Raw genomic sequence first — 21,740 nt, forward strand, 5'->3', positions numbered from 1 at the left:
TCTGAGGTTAGATTTTGTTAGGGAGAATTCTCTTATAACGCTAATTTCCCAAACCTAGTGAGTCCCCCAGCAGCTTTGCTGGATTTTAGGGGTTTGTTTTTCTCTCATACTAAGAGTGAGACTCTTTTCCTCCCACTCTTAGGCATGATTTGAGGTATGTCTCTGACTATTTGTGTGCTTATGGGCTATGGGGTCTTTTACTCCATAGAGTATCATCTGTTTTTAGTGTGTGTTACACAGCACCCTCAGTGCAGTAACACAGGGGTGCCATAGTGACCCCCAAATATAGACTCCATACCCTGGGACTGGCTACTGTCTCCCAGGGCATGTAAAGTCACCATTGGCTTTACTAGTCTTAAATTGTGAACAAAACCAGTACAAATCATCATATTATGGAAGTACTGGAAGGGGTTAATTAGACTGCCCCTGGGTCTGTTTTCAAGGGGGCACTGCTGTCCAGTCTCTCCTTGTCGAGTTTCTGGCCGGGATACCACGTTTTCATCACTACCGCGAAACGAAAGGGTAGTACTTTTGGACAGGAGAACTCCGCGGCTGGTTTCTTCCCTGGCAGTGCAACGACCTTCATCCTTCCTCCACGACAAGACCTTCTCTTCCTCTGGACGATGCTGTGACTTGCACCCGCTGCCAGGAACAACTGCCCCCGCTGGAGGATCCTCTCCATTTAAGGTACCTTGTTCCGCCTGACTTCCCTTGCAACCGTTTGAACTGGGTGTATTAAATCCTCGTCTCTCGAACCTGGGTTAGCCTGGGACACCTTAGCTAACTTTTCTGCACTGAACTAAACCTTTTTCGAACTACCTCCACAAACTTCGAAGACTCTGTGTAACTGTCTGATCTTGGGCATCTTCCGCCCGGCTCCCTTGAAAGTGGCCTGGCGCCTAAACTTCCTTGCTCACCAGTAGACTGTGCCTTCGTAAACTTGCTGTGGTTCTTTAAAAAGTATTTAGTGTGTATGCTTTCATAATTCTGCTTTTCCCTCCCTTTTTATTTAACTTGTTGGAGTGCCATCGAAATAAGTGGTGTTAACTAAGACTTGTCCAACAAGTAATCAGGGATGTACATATGAAAATAGTGATTGTGTTTTGAACTTATCTTACCAATTTAGTGCTAGTGTGTTTTATAAGTGAGTGTTAAATAAATAAGTATATACTTTTACACCCAAGCTCTGGTCAGTGTTTGCTTGTACTACTGTATTTCTGTACCTATTTTGTATGCTCTGTATACTGCCTAACTCTTCTTGAGGGAAGTCTGACTGCTCAGCCACAGCTACCAAGTGAATCTATGTGGTACAGACTGCTACCAAGTGGGTTTACTGCCAAACACCTGTAGTCTTAAATCTTTTGCAGTGGTCCCTAAGGGAACTGCACAGGTTTCTGCCTAACAGAGGGAAGAAGCTAAGCCATCTGCAACAACGACACCACCGGTGGAGCCCTGCTGCAAGGACCTCACCACTTTCCTGACGACAAGAGGAGATCTTCTGCTGGAAGAGTCTTCTCCCTCTGAGCTGGTGGGATCAACCAGTTTGCCATCTCGCCTTCCAGGACGTCTCTTGGTCGAATCGCCCGTGCCAAGCACCCCGGCGGCCGGATAGCCAAGCTTCACCACTGTGTTTGTGAATAAAAGGAACGCACTTTTAACCGACAAACTCCCCGGCTGGTCTTTTCCCTGGGCAGTGCAAAGACTCCAAGTTTCATCCTCGACGAGATCTTCTCTTCCCCTGGTCGAAACAACAAACTGCACCTACTGCCAGGAACAACTGCCACTGCTGGTGCTTCCTCACTCTTAAAGGTAATGTGTTCCACCTGGCCTCCCTTTCTTCGGATTGCTAAAGGTGACCCTTAAATCCTTGGCTTTCCAACTGGGTTGGCCCCCAGACCTTCTAACTTTACCTTCTGAATCAACCCAACCTCTTTTGAACATTTCTACAAAGACTTGAAAGCATTTCTCAACTGTGTGATCTTGGGCACATTTCACCTTACTCCACTTAAAGTGGGCCTGGCCTATGAACTTTGGCTCTACAGTAGACTCTGCCTTCACTAACTTGTTTTGGTTCCATAAAAGTGTTGGGAACTGTTTTATTTTTATGACCTGCCTTTTTCTCTCCCTTTAACGTAATGATTGGAGTGCCATCTAAGTTACGCGCTCACCTCTGTTTTGACAAAAAGTCGTGTTTTGACTTAGACTTGTCTGATAATTGCTAAGGGCGGTGTGTATACTTTTCTGATTGTGTTTTGAACTTACTTTGACTCATAGTGCTAGTGTATTTTCTAAAGTGTGTGTTAAATAAATAATTATATACCCTTTATACAAAGCTCTGGTCAGTGTTTGCTTGCTCTACTGTGTCTTTAGCCCTACTGTGTATCCTCTGTATACTGCTTAACTCTTCTTGAGAGAGGTAGCTACCAGGTAAATCTGGGTGGTGCAGACTGCTACCAATTGGGTTTACTGCTTACTCCTGTAATCTTAATCTTTTTGCAGTGTTTCCCAAGGGAACTGCACAGGATTCTGCCTAACAGATTTTCTTTCAAAGGCAAAACACGGTTTATTGATCTTAAAATCATCAGTATGAATCATCCCCCAGTGTTTTAAGATTGTCCTGCGTAGGTCACTACTAATGGGGAGAACAAAGTCACAAACATTATCTTCTCAACTTTAGTTTGAATTTGTTTGGTAAGGCACATCTGCCTACTAGTATGGCGGGCCCGTTTTAGTGATCTTCTAATTATGTGTGGAGGATACCCACAATCTTTTAATCTCATACTTAATTGCTTGCTGTTTGCCTCATAGTCCTCTGTTTTGCTTCAGTTCCGCCTGATGCAGAGAAATTGACCAAAGGGTAAGTTTTCCCACAGGCTTTGTGGGTGAAAGCTACTAAACAACAAGACAGTATTCTTGTCAGTTTGCTTTTTGAATAGGGTAGTGCCTAATTTATTGTCTGTGGACCTATGTATTTTGAGGTCTAAGAAAGCAATGTTTTCACTATTTCATTCTGAACTTTATTGATTGTTCTTGCATATTCAGCCACAAAAGGAAGATAGCTAGAATTTCCAAACCACCGCCCAGTGCACAAAAACATCATCTATGTAGTGATGCCATGGTCTGGAAAAGGGTTATCAGAATAGACTGATTTACATTCAAAATTACCCATGTGCATGTTATCCAAGTCGGGAGCAAAAGTTGCTCCTATACTCGTTCCGTGTTGTTGTTGGTAATCGACTCCTTCGCATAAGAAACAATTTTGCGTATGGGCCAATCTGATGCATTCAGTGATGAAGTCAGAGGGAACAGTACGATCTTCCCTTTTCTCCAAATACGTGTGCATGATCTGTACGCACATCATTAGCGGAATACTTGTATATAACAATTCGACATCTAATCTTACAAGTATATTTTCCGTGTTAATGTGTAGCTTTTCAATGATTTTAATCATGGACGTGGTATCCTGCACGTAAGATTGCACTTTGCTGACAAAGGGTCTCAAGAATATTTTATTGTGATTTAATTTCCATACACAAACATGTAGAAACCTTTCACAAACTACACAAATATGTCAAACCAAACATAAAATTCTTGTACAAAGATAAACAAAACATCATATTAATTTAGACATTAAAAACAAGAATAAAAAAAATTACGAAAGAATGAGAGGGAAAACACATTTCAGATATTAACATACCAAACCTTTTTCCCACCGTCCTTTGAACTTCTCTTCAACTCCCTCAGCTAACCCCAGTTTTACATCTTCCAATCTTCTCAGAATCGTATAGCGGAAACCTCATAGGGCTAGAATCAAACTCTGTAGGTCCCCTCTCATAAAGCTGCCTCTCATAAAACTGCACCATAAAGCTGTGTTGCCTACCTCCAGTTTGAGGTATTTGAGTCTATCTTCTTTCAGAGCCGCCACAGCTCATCTCTAGATGTTTAATCGTTTCTATCATATCACTCCTCCCACAGAGCCTACATCCTACATTCTCCCCCATCTCAATCCTTCCTCTCATTCTCTCTAATGTCGTTGTTTCAAATTTGTTCTGTAAAAGCAGGACCTGGAAAGTCAAGTTTGTTAGAAGAATGGCGACAGATGATAGACTTAATTCTATCAAGCGCCGAATTGAACCTGAATTATCTAATATTGCAACCTCAATACGTAAAAAGGAAGTTTGAATCCTGGTGCTGGATCCAGAATAACGATCTGCGTCAAAGGATGTCATCTACTTTAGACGGTATCAGGTAATATTATCCCCACCAAAAATATCGCCGTAAATATGGTAGTTGGTCGCGAACGGCCATAGGCGATATTTTTGGTGGGGATAATTTATGGGGTAAATGGGTGGGGGGTCTGCGGGGCTGTCCCCCGCTACCTTTTAAAATATATGGGGGTTGCAGTGGTGTCCCCCGCAGGTTCCATGGGGTAATATTGCCGCAAAAATATGGCGGAATTTTTGCATGGCGATATTTTTGCGGGGATATTATCCCCAGGAGGATAGCTCAGCGGCAGCGTGCTCGACTTGGAAACAAGATGACACAGAGCAACACAGGTTCGATCCCTGAGTCCGCGCTTAGAAACCTCTGGGTATTAAGCTCGTTTTAAATATCATATCATATCATGTAACATGGAACCCTTTAGACACAGGCATCGGAGCTCACAAATTAAATGTACAATGTCGATATTTAAAAAACTGTCCTTCTCGCCACCATCGTGACCAGTTTCTGAGGCTCCGTTTAAACACCTTGAAAACAAAGGAGATGCTGTGGCTTTGTCGCATAAGTGAAGTGAAAGATAATTTGTGTCGTTTTTGTCACAATGAAATCAAATCAACTGAGCATCTTCTTACTAAATGTATGCTGATTACTGCAAGTCGGATGCAACATCTAGAGGACTTTATCCCTGCTGTAATTACCAGCCAGGATTGGTGGTTATATGCATCTGCTGGTCACAGTATTAAATTGAGTTGCGCCATAGTGAATTTTATGGATTCACTACAGTTGGACGCAAACTCTTTAATTTTTGAACTTTTAGGAAATGTGTTGTGTTGGACAAGCAGTCTTGTGGTATATTGTTGTACCTGATGTTTTATGAATTCATGGAGTTGTTAGTTGTAACAAAAGTTTGGTGTCTCAATGTTTGCATTTGGGGCACACTAAGCTGAAGTTTCAATAAAAAAAAAAATGTTGGCAATTGATTTGTGCGGAAGTGAAGATGCAGACTCCTTAGTTTTGGGCAAGGAAAGATGAGTAAATATTTTGCAAGATGTTCCCTTGTGTTATTGAGTTTTGCATATTCATTGCAAAGTTTATATTTATCCAACTCATCTTTCGTTTTTGCCCAATCATGTTGGAATAGTTTCTTTTTTACCTTTTTGTTATCAACTCTTGTTTAGAAGAGCCTATGTCAATCAGGAGATTATACATTTGCTGTTTCAATTTAGTAATCGAAAACCTAGACTCACGATTTTGCTCTGTACTCCACCTTTCATACAAAGAATGTGCCGATGGGTTTAGCAGCTTAGCATAATTAGATAACCTCCTCCAAATTGCTCTGGTAGACAAAGTACAAGCCCAAACCCATGTCTTATCACTACACTGGGCAATGAGGTTGCTAGTATGAAGGTCTTTTTCCATATCATGCCCTGTATTGTATTTAACTTGTCTCCCAAATTGTTTAGATTGATGTCTTAGCCATATGGTATGGTAGGTTCTAGCTGCAAGAGATAGAACTGTCGTAATGGCTTTGAAGTAAATTTAGCCTCAATATTTTGTAGGCCAGATTGATTGGAAGTTGTATTAGCAACCTCATACCATAGGTAGGCCAATCGATCTACTCTCTCCAGTTGATCATCCCCCACTTGCCAGATCATGGTTTTTGGTGCTCGCTTAGTCGAGAAGATGAGAACTCTCGATTTTTGGTCATTCATTTTTAAATGATTTTCTACCGCATAGGAGTGGAAGATGGCTAGCTTCCGCTGCAGACTGATCAGTGTTAAATCAAAAATAACTATGTCGTCAGTGAAAGCCAGCCAGTCCAAGGTTACTGTACCTAGCCTTACTGAGTTTGTAAGCCCACCCTTGCACAAATTACTTAGATCTGAAGTTCAAACGTTATAGAGGGCAGGGGCCACACATCCCTGTCTTAACCCAATTGATGTAATTACAGGTGCCGTCACAGCCCCCTATCTATCCAATGTCACTCTCACCGTGGTATCAGTCTGGAGAAGAGCTAGAAGCCGAACTAGATGGGGAGAGGAGATACCCATAGCCACAAGGTGCATCCATAATCGTCCCCTACTGACTGTGTATAATGCATTTGACAGGTCAATAGAGGCCATATAAACGTTCCCCAAAGTTTTTTTTTTTATTACTGCCCGCAAATGAGTCGTGGTGAAAGCATTAAAGGGGGTACCCATACCAGAGCGAAATCCCACTTGGTGCCGTGTGAGTAATTTAAGTGTATTTATTTGGGTTTTAAGTTCTTTTAGCAGCAGAGTGCCACACATCTTGCTGGTAGAATCAAGCAAGGCAAGTGGCCTAAAGTTCCTTGGGTTTTGTTTATCCCCTTTCTTTTGAATGGGGATAATAAAGGATTGTTTCCAGGTATCTGGAACCCTGTAGGAGAGAGAGACATTTCTAAAGAGATCCCAAAGCGATAGCGCCCAAAGTTCCACATATTTTTTGATCAAAAATGGTGGAATATTATCTGGCCCGCTGCTCTTGACGGTATGGCTATCCCTATAGCCCTATAGGAGAAAGTATGAGTCCAAATGAACTGTAATGCTTGTGTATACACTATTGTGTTGGTATTATGCTTGCTGTCACCATTTTTTACTTGTTATTTTGTATACATTTTGTTTTAACTCTATGTGTGCTCCTTTTAGTGTAGTCTAATTATGCTACATTAACCTTCTCGCTGGAGTGTGTCAACACTTACCATAGCACCCTAAGGGTGAGGTAGCTTGGACTCATACTCTCTCCTATATCTCTACTATACCCTCATGAGCCAGGCCCCCCGTAACCAAAAAAGAGGGTCTATAGCCTATTCTTTATCGTCTCCCTATAGCCCAACAGACATCTTCTAGCTCCCAATTTAATCAACTCTCTGTTTCAGCGACTTCGTGCCAAAATCGTAGACCTCCTCATTCAATGGGAGAGAATACTTATCTCTCAAATATTGCTCCCAAACCTGTGCCTTTCTCTGACAATCCCCTGTTGATTGAGGCTTTTCCTTTGATAACATGCTTAATACCCATAGGATTCTAAGCCCGGACCCGGGGATTGAACCTGTGTTGTTCTGTGTCATATTGCTTCCAAGGCAAGCACGTTGCCCTAAACTATGCTTCCAAGACTGTAATATCCCCCATGATTGACCAACAGTTTTGCACGTCATTTCCAACCAAGGAGTCCACAATCTCCTGGTTTCTTTTAATGCAAGTATCGCGCCTGATACATTTAAGAGATCTTTTAATATGTCTGCATAAATCGATTAAGACTCTAGCACAGAACCAACTAGCAGAAACAATGGGTCAGCCCCAGGGTGTTTATGCATGTGTATGCACTTTGGCTAGACAATAAAAGGCTGGTTTAACAGGATTATGCTTAACCAAGAACGCCTTTTCTTCTTGGTCGATCCAGCCTTTAGTGAAGGCATGACTCATTAGACTTTCGATCTCTTCCGTGATTCTGGTGGTTGGATTACCACCGAGGATTTTATAGACTTTTTTATGCTCCAAAATCCTCTAAATGATTACCTCTAGAATTAATCATATTTTAGTGCCAGTCACATGGCTGTGTATTTGTCCGAGTGTGTCTGTGAACCCTCCTCTGCCATAAACCATTAAGGACCACATTGACACCCTTGCTCCGGCCCTTGTGAACTTCTGCAACCTCTCCTTTGCCTCAGCCACTTTCCCCTCCCCTCTTAAACACTCCCTTGTGCATCCTCTCCTCAAGAAATCCACTGCTGGTCCATCATGTCCAGCAAACTACCGCCCAATCTCCATTACTCCCTTTTTGGGTGAGCTCCTTGAAAAGCTGGCCATCTCTCAGCTTAATCTCCATTCCGACTCTGTGGGCTCACTCCATGACCACCAATCTGGCTTCAGAGCTGTCAGAAGCACAGAAACTACTCTCCTGATAATCCGCGAAGACCTGCTCTCCATCCTCGATTCTAACATTCCCTCTGTCCTCATCTTACTTGATCTCTCCTCTGTGTTCGACACAGTCAACCATACCACCCTGCTTAATCGTCTGGGTATCACTGATCTGGCTCTCGCCTGGCTGACCTCTTTTCTCTCTAATCGACCCTGCCAGGAGCAACTTGGGTCTTTTCTATCTTCTACCTCCCTCTCCACTTGCGGTGTCCCTCAGGGGTCTAACCTCTCACCCTGGCTTTTCAACCAATACCTGGCAACTCTCACCTACTGCATCTCCATTTTCTGCTCAACTTTCCAGTGCTATGCTGATGACACCCAACTCATTTTCAGGCTTCCTTCTGCCTCCTCCTCTCCTTCCCTCAAATCCGATTGTCTAATCACCCTTCAAAATTGGTGTGCCGCCAATGATCTATGCCTTAATGCAGACAAGAACGAGATCATTCTTATGGTACACCATCTCCGACCTTTCCTCTCACTCTCTGGCCGACCTCCCTTGGCCCTCCTCCTACCCCCACCTGCGTGGCCAAGAACCTCAGGGTTATCTTTGACTCTACACTTTCCTGCTCCGCACACATCTCTGACGTCCCCAAAAAAGTCAAACATTTTAATTGCACCTCCTTAAAGGCACTCTCCTTCAAAAGCTCACTGTCTCTCAACCTCTGGTTCTCTCCAGAGTTGATTACTGTAACAGCCTCTTTCTGAATCTTCCCGCCTCCACTCTCCGCCCTTTACAACTAATCCAGAACAGGACTGCAAGACTTTTCCTTGGCCTCAAGCCCTGGGATTGTATCACTCAAATCCCTTCATTGGCTCCCAGTGGATGCAAGGATTAAATTTAAAACCCTCTGCAATACCACAAGGCTTTCTGGGGCTTGGGTCCAAAATACCTTCAACTATCCCTCCGTAAATACCTCCCCTCTTGAGCCCTTCGCTCCTCTACTTCTAACTCCCTCAGGGTTAGTCGTTTTGCAAAGAAACGAGTTGGGGTAGATCTCTGTCTTCTGCTGGTGCCTCCCTTTTGAACAGCCTCCCCGCCACCTTGAAACTTGTGGAAAACCATCTCCAGTTCTGGAAGCATCTATCTCAAGACCTTCCTCTTTGCCTCTGCCTTTGCCCCCCTTCTCCCCTGTTCATCTGTTTGTCTCTTGGCATTGTGCACCTGGCCACCCTCTGTCATTCAGGCCCAGGTACGCGCTCCCCCTGCCACTGTCCTGCACTGCCTACAGGCTACCATTCTGCACTAGGGTTCTGTACCTGGACCCATACAGTTCGCTCACCCTACTTTTCTTCTGCACTTATCAGATATACCTTATCTGACCAATCTGCACTACCTTGGTTTTATTGCCCTTATTTATTTTATTTAATGTTCTGTTTTTCTCTCCTCTGTTCCGCACTTTCCACTCCACCCCCTTACATGCACTTTCTTAGATGTCACTGGGCTTAGTTAGATCGCTGTTTTATTTTTTTTGTTTGTTCTCCCTTGTCCCCCTCCCTTTTTTGCCTGGTCGCGCTCTGAAACACTTGTTTAAATAAAATATTTCACTTAATTTATCATTTCCAGTTGTTTTTTTTACCTCTGTCTGGTATAATGCAGTTCCCCACAGCACAATTCCTCCACCTTTGTCTGCTGGTTTTATCATAAACAAGGGATTTTCTTCCAGGTTTTTTAGAGCAGCTCTTTCAACCTTCGTCAAATTATCTGTATACTGATTCTTGGTACTAAATAAGTGATTTACTTCTCTCAGAACTTTGTTTTCAAATGCGAGGCAAAATCATGTATGCCACTGGAAAGGTATGCAGTATCATCCTAGTATGCTGCACCTTACACAACATCGAAATGTGAAGGGATGTGCCATTCCAGCAGATGCTGAAAGTGAGGGTGAAGCAGATGACAGTGGAGAGGCAGCAGAAGAGAGTTCACAGACACACTAAGACAAATACACAGCCATGCGACCGGCACTAATACGTGATTACTTCTAAAGGTGTATATAGTGGCACAGAAAGCAGCACACACCTGAGACTTCGCTACCCCACAAATTAACAAATCAATCTATGGAAGCATGGGGCAATATGGCGTAGCACACATGCGTGCTGGGTTACACTACAACCAATCATGTATATCGCACAACATTGCCACCCCATCCTAAGGCCGCCTAGGTAATAATGTGTGCACTATTACATTTCATGTCCCTCTGGAATACCTTCTGACAGTGGTATGGGAGTGGAGGGCTGCATGTGCGAGGGCAGCTTGCTTACTGGGATATCATGCTCCAGCTGTAAAAGGGCCTGTTGGGAGTGATTGGTCCTGTCTATCAAGTACAGTTGTCAAATGCTCCATTTTAGACTTTTCTCATGTTGGCCCATAATGGCTGATGTGTGCTTGTACAGGGATTCCTTGAATGATGCCTGAATCTCATTCTGGCGTTTGAGGAGCTGGATGTGCTGCTCCATTTTTCGCAGAATTCTCTCCTGGATGTGAAGCTGTTTTTCGGCTGTCTCAGACTGCCATTTGGCCTAGTTCACTAGGGCATGTTGGGCTGGATCTCCGCATATTGTGTGTAAATGGTGTGTGCTGTGGGGTAGATGTCTGAGGTGGAGTGTTGGACCAATATTCTGCCTGGTTGTCTGAGTAGTCTTGCATGTCACCATGCACATCTCCATCTTCTCCTCACCTGCACGGGCACCTCGGCCACAAGGTAAACTGTCCCCACCTATGACATGGGCACCGCAACGTGGGTTGACGGGTGGTGGTAGTACTGCTACCATGGTCCGCTGTGACTACTGGGTCTTCACTGCTGTCACTGGCATGTGTAGTGTCACATTGCCCTGATCTTGCAGCATACTGATTCTCGCCACTCCTTCTCTGCCGTTTTTGGCATGTGCAGCTTCATGGTCTATCGACTGTTGTGCTGTGTTGCCGGCATGGGGCAAAGCAAACAGTTATGGTATCAGCCTGTGGTCAGGCAGTATATTTGTATCTCTGTGTGTGTTATGTTGTAGATGCATGTCTAATGGGTGTTACCGGAAGGTGAGTGGTTGTGCACTTGGCATGGTGGTAAGGATGTCTGACATGTACATGTTGCATCTGTATGATTGTGCATGTATGTGTGTGCACGGTACATTTTTGTATGGCAGGATGTGTTGGGCTCCACTCACATGTGTCATGTCCCTCCTCTAGGTCCGTCACACTTTCCACTTCAATCAGTGGCAGCACCTTCTACTCCAAGGTAGTCCATTAAATGATCTCTGGTCCCCCCCTGGCCGATGCTGGCCATGGATTCTTGTGCCTTTGATATTTTCTTGTGCCTGGCATGCTTGAGGTCATTCCACCTCTTATGTAGGTCGTCCTTCCCTTGCGGCACAGTTGACACAGCATTTACTGCATTGACTAGTCCCAGTCACATATCCCTCTTTGCACTACCACTTCAGATGTACATCTCTGCACCAAGGAGTCATACCTCTACTGACATCATGTTGTTCACCAGCACCTGCAATTCTGATTCAGTGAACCACTGTGCCTATGTACCTTCCATTTCCGATCCGTGGGAATGTGCCTGATTGGTCTTTGTGAACCTCCTCTCTTCTCTTGCAGGGATTTTGCTGGAGACCTGTAGCAGTGATTGTGTCACCATTGCTTTCACCGACAGTTTAACTGCCACTGGAAATGATTTGACGTCCCTTTTACCGGCAGTCGAAATGCCGATGTAAAGGGTTTGATGTCACCTCTGCCGGCGGTTTGATCGCAACATATTCCGACGGTGGTGGAAGACTTATGTCACTCATGTCGGTGTATTCGCCGTCGGACATGGATCTGCCATCAGGGTTTATGCCGTGATACCGCCGCCCCAGTGCAAAGATCATGAAATGGTGGTGTACTGTCGGTCTATATCGGTTGAAGGCGTAACCATAAGCCAGCGGAATTTTGCTGGATTTTATGCCACACTCTAAATGAGCTCCTATAAGTTTGTTTTGCTAAACTGATGATGACCGCATGAAGACACCAAAAACAAAGGGTAATGCGTTAATCGTCAAACAACATTCGTTTTGGAAATGTATTTTTATCTCATACTTCAAGACAAACTATGAGAGGTTTTCATAAATCTTATCCAGTAGATGACTCTAATCAGCAGAAACGGATGAAGCAAGAAGCAACAGCAACCTCATTACCTTGCAATATGCGTTTCCGTATAGGCCAATTACAAATTAGAAATAAAGCATGATCTCATTATAAAACAGAATAAAACTCACAAGCAAAGCATGCTGTGTTTAGTGGCTTAGTACCTCAGTCAGTCCAGTGGAGAAGGTGCAGGGACTCAGAAGGATGCTCAGAAACCACATCACTGGAGATGGAAGATCATCCACCAGAAGAACCAGACTTAGGCATCCAAAGGAGAGAGTGAGCAGGAACCCAACAATGCAAGTTAGCTTTGGTTTCTTCAGTAGGGAAATCAGCAGGAAGCAGAAGCACATCTGCGGTGTACCAGAAACATGTCAAGGTAAAGTGTATTTTTTGATGTGACATTTTTGTAATATGTTAAAAATATATGAAAACATAAAAACACAATAAATGTAGTTTCACCTGGGCATGCAAGTGTTATTTAAGCCCATCAACCAAAAATGAAAAGGCTTTCTATGAATTAGAAAGACAAAAAATACTTGTTTGTTATTTTTTCTTGGCCTTCATCAAGGAAAATAAAACATGTGGCCCAGTTCCTAAGTTGACTGGTCCCCCATTTGTTGTTTCTGCCACGTAGGCCTTTCTATGATATTGTTCAGGTTACGCAATAAGTGTGGTTAATCAATTACCAAACTTTTAGCATGGTTCAAGTCATCATCATCATCATAACTTCAATGATTGCAACTGCTTTGAAAGTAGCTGAAAACAACAGCAGGTTTGTTTATTTGAATGGCAAGGCAATATGCTCAGATATCCCGCAGCAGTTACAATACAACCTTTAGTTTAAATAAGCGTTTCACTTATTCTCCTATATTATAGTACTCACAGCAATAAGATGATGATCATCTTTACATTCTATACACCTTACTGACTTCCTCAAGGCGCTAATCCATTGTGCTTTTATCTGGCTATACATTTGAACAATCAATAACCCCATAACTAGAGTTGCATTAAATATTCAATGAATCCATCCAACCCACCCACCCTCTCTGATAACAAACCATGGCTATGGCCTTGGTGGAAAATTCTCAATGTGGAATGACCTTCATTTGCCCTTTTGGGTGCACAAGCAGGTCTTTGTGACATTGGTTCGACACCAGGGTTTGAAACTGTATACAGCATATTTAACACCCCAAACCAATCAAGGGGAGAAAACTATTCTATTAATGCCTCAAAAAACCTCTGAATAAAGTGGGCAGGCACCATCCCTCAACTAGAGCCCTGAAGACACCATCATTACCACTTGCCAGAAAAACTATTTGCTCAGAAAAACAGTAGTGTCAGCTCATGATGAACAAATGTATCATAAACATACATATTTGGGTAATCTTTTCAGAGAAGACGATTCTCAAGTCTAACATTGAGTAACTTCACAAGGTATTCAGCCTTCTCTGGCCATTCAGGTGTATGCAATTTGAAAGGTGACGTTGCATCTAGATAGAAATGTGAATGTTAGCATGTGCCACATGTAGATGGAATTCTTAACTTTAGTTGACGTCACATCCAGATAGGATTGTGAATGTTAGCATGTGCCACACTTAGAAGGAATTCTTAACTGAGCTGCCGTCGCAGCTAGATAGAAATGTGAATGTTAACATGTGCCACACTTAAATGAAATTCTGAATGATGACAAGTGACACACTTGAATAGAATGGTGATCACTGGCCTGCCTCGCATTTGGACAGAACACTGAAGATTAGCAAGTGCCACACTCAGATGGAATAGCATATGATAGCAAGCATCACAGCTAGACACAATTGCAAAGACAGAAACAGCAACTAACCAATACACTAACAATTTCATCCCTCTGCATACACCTCTCAAACTCTAACCAAACACAACCACAAACCTTAAGCGCAGCAGTCCGCACAAACTTCACCACACTGCAACAACAAAACAAACCACACATAGACTTGCATAACAGCACACGACGACTACCAACCGTAAAACACCCCAAGCCTAGCCAACGGACCCACCGGGCTGAGGCTGCCAACAGCACATCACTGCTCTCTTGCACTTTTCCAGCTTATTCCCACTAACTCACCCCCCCTCTCCCTTTTTCAGAGCCGCCAGAGTGCCAGGGGACCACTCTGGTGGTGATAGTGCGCAGTACAAATATCCTTTAACATTAACATTTGAATTTAGATTGTGGACTACGGAAAATACATTCATACATTTCGCACCCACTAGGGATTGCTACAAAAAACACTGAATAGAATTGCTTCATCCTCAAAAAGTGTGTACGCCACCATTAGGTCTCTGACAAGCACTACAAGTTTAATTTGGTGATGATGTTGTCAGCAGTTTTAGCTACGTGATTTTTACTCCACAATGTCCTCCGTCAAGAAGTAATTGCTAAAGGAACAGGACCCAAGCACTTCACATCACACAAATGCAACTCTCAACTCAAGTCAAACAATACCCTCACTGATAGCATTGAGGGTATTTTGAAGTTCACAGTCAGATCACTGGAGATAGAAATTACCTGTAAGCCAAAGAGAGCCTGTGCCAAAAAGTGGTTTGCACTCTGGCTCTGTTCTTTGGGGTCGATGATAAAGGGGGCAGTATTTACATCGCTGATTTATTTTGATGAGCCATTAATCTCTACAGTGTTGATATTTTATGTGTGTTGTACAGTGTATAAAATTTGTCAGGGTAAAATACGGGCTATCTATTGGTTGGTGAGATTAGTGCTCTTGGATGGCATGGTGTAACTGCGTCAGTATTCCGATGGCCGGTTGGTCGCTCACTGCTAAAATAACTCAATACAGTAAATAAAGGCTTGATACAGAAAGGCAGATCTAGAGTATTGGCCTTAGACATGCTTTTGCCCGTCTTTACTCTTAACATAAAATGCTTAATCATTGAATGCCTATAACTGAGGTAAGCCCGGCTTGCAGAAACAGGCCAGCCCACATACCTCTTTGATATGTATTCACAGTGACTGTAGCAGCCAGGCATAGCGTGGTCACCTTGATCAGTGCCTGAGGGCAGGCAGAAACTGTGGATCTGGGGCTGTGCAGGCCTTTTTAGTTTGGGATATGAAGGGGGTGCTGAATTGCTACCTTTAGGCCACACTATTGTCATTAACATAAGATAAAAACTTCAAATATGGGCTTTGAATGAGGCTCAATAATGCTTGTCTAATGGAGATGACATTTGAGGAGGGATACACAGTTGTAATCCCTACCATTCCCTGACCCTAACCAATGCAATCCCTATGGCTAATCCCATCCATTCCTGCCCATCTCAGAACTCTTTGAGGCCTGGAGGCAGCCATCTTGGATGACTGTCTTTAAGGAAGCTCCCTGAAAACAAGCCAAAACTAGCAGCCATCTTTGAATGGGAATGATACCATGCAGCTTCCAAATAAAATGATGCATTGATTAAAATAGCTTAAGTTATATGCATTTTGGGATTTTTGATTTGTTTTGATTTGCAATGCAATGAGGGCTAGTTTCTTAAAGCTTTCCTTGTTGATAGTTGTATAGTCTTGTGTCTGTATTTTCGTTGGTCTCTTGTTTAAGAATGCTTCTAGTCACAGTTATATACTGATTGTGTAATCAGACAAGTGTTTGTGAATACAACATTGCACCATTTGAAAGTGCCTGCACTCCAAAAAACGTTTGTACAGTTTTCCTTTGCCCTTGGTTTTAGAATACCATAAACGTCCTGCCAGCAATGCATTTTTGTTGTTGACATATGACATTCACCAGCTGAGGTAAAGAGGGCCCTCAGACATCCTTTTAACCTGTGCCCCGTGCACTTGTGCCTCTTTAGCCAGCCCTGCCCTTCAGCTTGGTAGACAGACATACCACGTGAGTTGGGTCAGGCCTCCCGTGGATGGTGAATTGCAGCGCAAATCCATTCCTGAGGTAGCGGGGGGGCGGGATGCCACACAGAGGGTCTGTCAAGCTGTCAGCGTTCAGTCTCGGTCCATTAGAGATGGCTGAGGTATTGACTGTAATCCCATTAATCATGTGACACACCTATGGTATTCACGCCTTGGACTCTGCCAGAATCCTCTTATAGGCATTCAATGATTAGCTAGGACACCATGATATAACTCACTTATTAAGTAGTAGTTTCATCGCCCCCCAGAGCTTATTCTAGCTCTCACAAGCGAAAAAAGCTCTACTGCATGTTCAAGCAAAAATGGGACCAGCATGCTGCATCTTTACGAATCTCTGAAAGGTTGTTTCTGACAAATCTTCAATAAAATGGCACTCTCTTTGGATTACTATTGGATTACCATTGCAGGCTTCTACTTAGTTTATACAATCTCTGAAATGTCTATATTTCTCATAAAACTACGATATGTCAGGAAAGATTTTTTTAAATATTTTGGAGGGTAGATGTCTAATAAAACAAGTTTTGATAGAGCCAATAGATTTTGTCATCACACACAATCATTACTCAATGGGCAGCGTGAATAAATTGACTGATAGCGTAATGCTCTTTTGCAACTCCTCACTCATCCAATCTGCATACAAGAAAAAGGTCAGTCCATCCCAACCAGGTTCATATTATTCCTAATACTAACTTTTGTTCTGGATAAACAACTCTGATATATTATTTGCCCATATTATTCACTGTTGTACTTCACTGTGTAATACATTGTAAACACTTTACCTGCCATTGGTATGTCTATGCTGTAGTATGTGCAATATTACACCCCAAAAATCATCAGATTCACCTCATTGGAATTACTGCTTGCGGTAAATCTGACAATACCTCATAGAATCCTAAGGATTCCAAAAATGGAGATTAGCCCTGCCTTACCACCAGGGGCGGAGCCAGCCCCAACAATCTGGTAATGAGAAGGGCCATTAAACCTACTGCGCTAATGAGACCCGCCAGGAGGCTGAGTAGATATTACGCCTTTCTTTGGCCCAATAGATGTGTCTTTCACCCCAAATCAACAGTAGTAGCCAGGGTTGTGTACAAGTGGGGACAGCAGCTAATGTAGTACGGCCCACACTATGGAGAGCCCACAGAAGGAAGGGGGCGTGTTCTGCCCCCGGCCAAATGCACAGAAATGACGAAGCGTAGTGAGAGAGGTCGGACCAATCAAAGGAGATCCAGGGGGTTCTCCCCCTGAGAATATTTTAGAAATAATGGGTTAAAATGGTGTATTTTACAGTACCTTTCTGTGATATATTATGTAACAACCCACACAGTTTTCAATCATTTTTGTAGGGTAAGACATGAAAACAGTCCATTAGATGCCAAGTCGCAAACAATGCACAGGACCATTTTCCAAGCCATTTTTACGATGCCTTTGCCCGCTATATGCCAGTACTCTGCCAGTGTAAAAAAAACATTTTCACATTGATTTTGCTGCACCGATATATGCCAATATTCCAATGTAAGCACACACACATGTTTGTTTTCCCCTTAATGGCAATAATAATTCGATAACAACATAGGTCCATGCTAGCTCTGCTAGTTCTGCTCTGCAAGTATATGCCAGTATCCCAACATCGGAACATACTCCTGTTGGCTTTTCCTTACTGCAGGTAAAAAAATAAATCCATGCCAGAGTAAGAAAACATGTCTTTGCTGAGAGCTCACTGTTGCGATCTGAGTGTGATCTGCAGGTCATCGGTTCAAAGCCTGGCAAGACCAACTCAGCCCTTCATCCTGCCGAGGTTGATAAATGATTGCCAACTTCAGTTCACTCATAATTGCATGCATGTATGTTCTCTGTACAGCACTTTGGTGAAAGCGCTATATAAATATCATATCATTATAAAATTCCCCCCATATAAGAACACTGATCATGCTATATTTATCCCCTAATGCCAGTATAAATGTCATGCTCCCGCATGTAAGGACACCCATGTTGTCATTTGACTTTGACCTTAAAAGAATAGTGCGCTCAAACATATTATTGTCCTGAGCATTCAGCTATGTGGTTTTAAGCAAACTGTGATTGATCGTAAAAACATTTCCTATGCACCTTACCTTAGTTTTCCTGACTTTTACAAATGCAAAATCAACGAGCGGGGTGCGGCCATCTTGTGGTAATCTTATCCATTGCTGCATTGCCCTAAATTGAACTGCCCTCGCGGTACTAAATCATATCACCCGCCCTTGAAGCTGACATCACTATTCCTAGCGATAGTCTGCACCTATTTTCATGACGATAGTGGGCGGCGTAGCCAAACGCGCCCAGTCATCACTTACGTATAAACATCAGTTGACGTAGAATCCGGAATATCAACACACACATCCTCTCACAGCACAGTGCATCCCAAATTGGAATAGAAAACACTATTTTTTTTTGCCTTTTTTTTAGAGCTTTATTTTAACTTGATGACAGATTCATTGTATAAACCTCAGTATTTAATTATTGCAAAAAACAGACATTCTAATATACAGCAGATAAACATAATAAGGACACACCACGGCTTATGAGCTTGTCATGGGACCACCAGTTATGCCAGTCTTTCACCTTTTTGGGTGGTTGCCTCCAGGTAACGTCTAAAGGGGGCCCATATATCTTTAGGACGGCACGTCAGGGTTATGCTTCTTGTAGAGGTCTCTTTACATTCTTGGACTTCAATCAAGCCTCTAAACCATGCGCGTATTGTTGGAGCCACCTTTAACTTCCATTTCTTGGGAATATTGCATTTGGCCACCGCAGTTCCAATAGCAAATTGCCTTATAGCCTTGATGTGGACTTTACCGATGTCCCCTAATAGTTACTTCAGGGGGGTGGTCGGTATTTGGATACCGAGAATTGTGCTTAGGGTAGAGGCCACTTTGCACCAAAACTGCCTCGCTGGGGGGAATTCCCAATACATGTGGAAGGAATTGGCCTCGGGAAGACCACATTTGGGGCACACAGGTTGAGAAGCGCGGTCAAATTTGGTAATCTTTCCAGGGGTGATATGCAGATGATTTAGGATTTTGTACTGGATCAATCTGAAACTGGCGTTCATCGATATGGCCTTGGTGTATTGGCAGTATCTGGACCATTGTGCGTCATCAATTGTAATTCCCAGATATCTCTCCCATTTATCCTTGACCGTGTTCTGAGAGGGGGTATGGTCATGTACCGTGCTATATAACTTGGAGATACTGCCTGTGAGTCCGTCTTGGTTCAGTATGGCTGATAAGAACAGGTGTGGAGGTGGCTCTTTGGGGAATGATGGCCATTTGGGTTTGAGGGATGCTTTCAACCTGTGCTATTGTAGGATTATCAGGAGCCCCTGGCCAAATCTATTTTGCGCCTCTTCAAGCGTTATGAAGACCCCATTAGGAAACAGATCCCCTAATGTCAGTACTTTTCCCGGGTCCGACTTCCTTTGCATTGCTGTGTCTAGTGAGGGGATAATGTGCGGTCGATGCCAAACCCGGGTGGGTGCCCAATAGGGGTGTGTGCAGCCTGTCCTGCGGAGAAGTGCTGCCCATGATCGTGTTGTACAGGAATCCGGGTCTACTCCATTAACATCACTGTGTTTTTTGGAAATTATCATGGACCGTATATATACAGGGGGGCTGCAGAATGTTTCACAGCTTGGATGTGGGGATACGATTCCTCGCCATGAAACCAGTGTTTCGAATAGTGGGCTTGCTCAGCTTAGCCTAGCTCTGTCTAACTGATCCACCACCCCACACAAATTTGGATGCCATTTTCGGTAGCTTCAGAAATAGCGCTTTACCTGGCCAGATGGGGATATTACTAAATAGGTAAAGTAACTTTGGGACCACCACCATCTTGAGAAGGGCGATGCGTCCATATATTGGGGTGGGGAGTTTGTTCCATAATATTAGTTTGGTTTCTAGTGACGAGATATAAGGTTTGTAGTTTGCCTCATAAAGTGCGTTTCTGTCAGTAGCAATAACAATTACCAGATAGCGAGCTGTGTTTGGTGACCAGCGGAACTACGTCATGGCGGCCGTTCTTGCAACCTTCGGCGTCAAGGGATGATTTCTGATTTAGTTTGGTTTATTTTATAGCCTGAGAATTCGGCAAATTCTGTGATGTCCCCCATTACCGGGTTTAAATTGGTCTCTGCGTCTAGCAAGTATAGCAGGGTGTCATCTGCGAAAATCAGGGGGGATAGGGGACATCCTCTCTTTAGAGTGAAAGCCGGGGAAAGGGTATGATTAGTATGCACTTTAGCCACTGGGTCTGTGTATAGCAGTCTGAAAAACTATAGGAAACGTGGTCCAAAACCCATGCAGTTCAGTATGGCATACATATACTGCCAAGACACTGAGTCGAATGCTTTTTCAGTGTCGAGCAATATGGCCACCACTTTAGTTTCTGGGTCTAGTTGTGACATTATCGCGAATAGTCTACATAGGTTTATGGGCGTGGATCTAGTTGGTATGAGCCCTGATTGATCAGCATGTATTAATGTTTTCATATGTGGGAGGAGCCTATTCGTATGACATTTGCTTACATTTTCATATCGGTATTGATTAATTAGAGGGGGCGGTATGGTTTAGGATCTTGTGGAGGTTTGTGTGGCTTAAGAAGGACTGTGATGGCATCCTCTTTCATAGTATCTGGGAACCTTCCAGTTGTAGTGGCCTCTTCCCACAAATCCAGCAGTTTGGGGGATAGTTCAGGTGAGTAGGTTTTGTAGAAGTCTGCCGGGTGGCCGTCGGGCCCTGGGGGTTTCCCAGTAGTTAGATCTTTAATTGCCTGAGGAATTTCCTCAAGTGAGAAGGGGGACTCTATTTTTTCCCTGTACACCTGTTCTTGACTAGGGAGTGGTATTGAGGCCATGTATTGGTCGAGGGCGTGTGCCATCACTCCGTCTGTGTTTTGGTATAAATTGTAGTAGAAATCCAGAAAGACCCTGTTGATCTTGTCCACGTTTGTATGGATTGTCCCATCAGATCCCATTACGTACGTGATCGGTTTGATACCCTGTTCCAGTTTTATCAGGTTCGCCAGTGTCTTTCCAGCCTTACTACCCTCCCCATATCTCCTAGCCTTGGTTGGTTGTGCCATGTATTTTATTTCACGTTCCGCTAGGGTCTGTATCTTTCCAGTTGCTCCTGCAGTAGCTTCAGCGTCTCGTTACATGGGGCATTTTTCAGGGAGCGAAGGGTCTACTCCGATTGGTGTCTAATGGATTTGAGTGTGCCCAGCGTCTTGGATAGGAGAATTCCTCTAGTCCAGACTTTGAATATTTCCCATATTGTTGCTGGCTAGGCCACCGTGCCCTTGTTGCGTTCGAAGAAGTCAATGATTTTTGATTGCAAGGGTTATATTATCGCTTCGTCATACAGAAGGGCCCGCGGTATCCGCCACATGATGCAGCTCTTTCCAGAGCTCCCATGTCTAGTTCCACCAGCAACGGAGAATGATCCGATAATGTGCGTGGGAGGATGGAGCACCTGTTCACCAATGGGACCAATTCCGGGGAGAGTAG

General features: G+C 43.6%; 1 protein-coding gene across 1 annotated transcript in view; it reads right to left on the reverse strand.

Annotated features, from left to right (window-relative positions):
• LOC138583117 (ATP-binding cassette sub-family A member 9-like) overlaps positions 1–21,740 on the reverse strand; it is a 2,332,105-nt gene that overhangs the window by 1,639,162 nt on the left and 671,203 nt on the right. The window contains exon 8 of the mRNA XM_069655077.1: positions 12,447–12,635. Coding sequence (XP_069511178.1) covers positions 12,447–12,635 — 189 coding nt within the window. The remainder of the gene's footprint in view (positions 1–12,446; positions 12,636–21,740) is intronic.

This window comes from Ambystoma mexicanum, chromosome 3q (genome assembly GCF_040938575.1).
Source record: "Ambystoma mexicanum isolate Mex_15411 chromosome 3q, UKY_AmexF1_1, whole genome shotgun sequence".
In the NCBI taxonomy this organism is placed as follows: Eukaryota; Metazoa; Chordata; class Amphibia; order Caudata; family Ambystomatidae; genus Ambystoma; species Ambystoma mexicanum.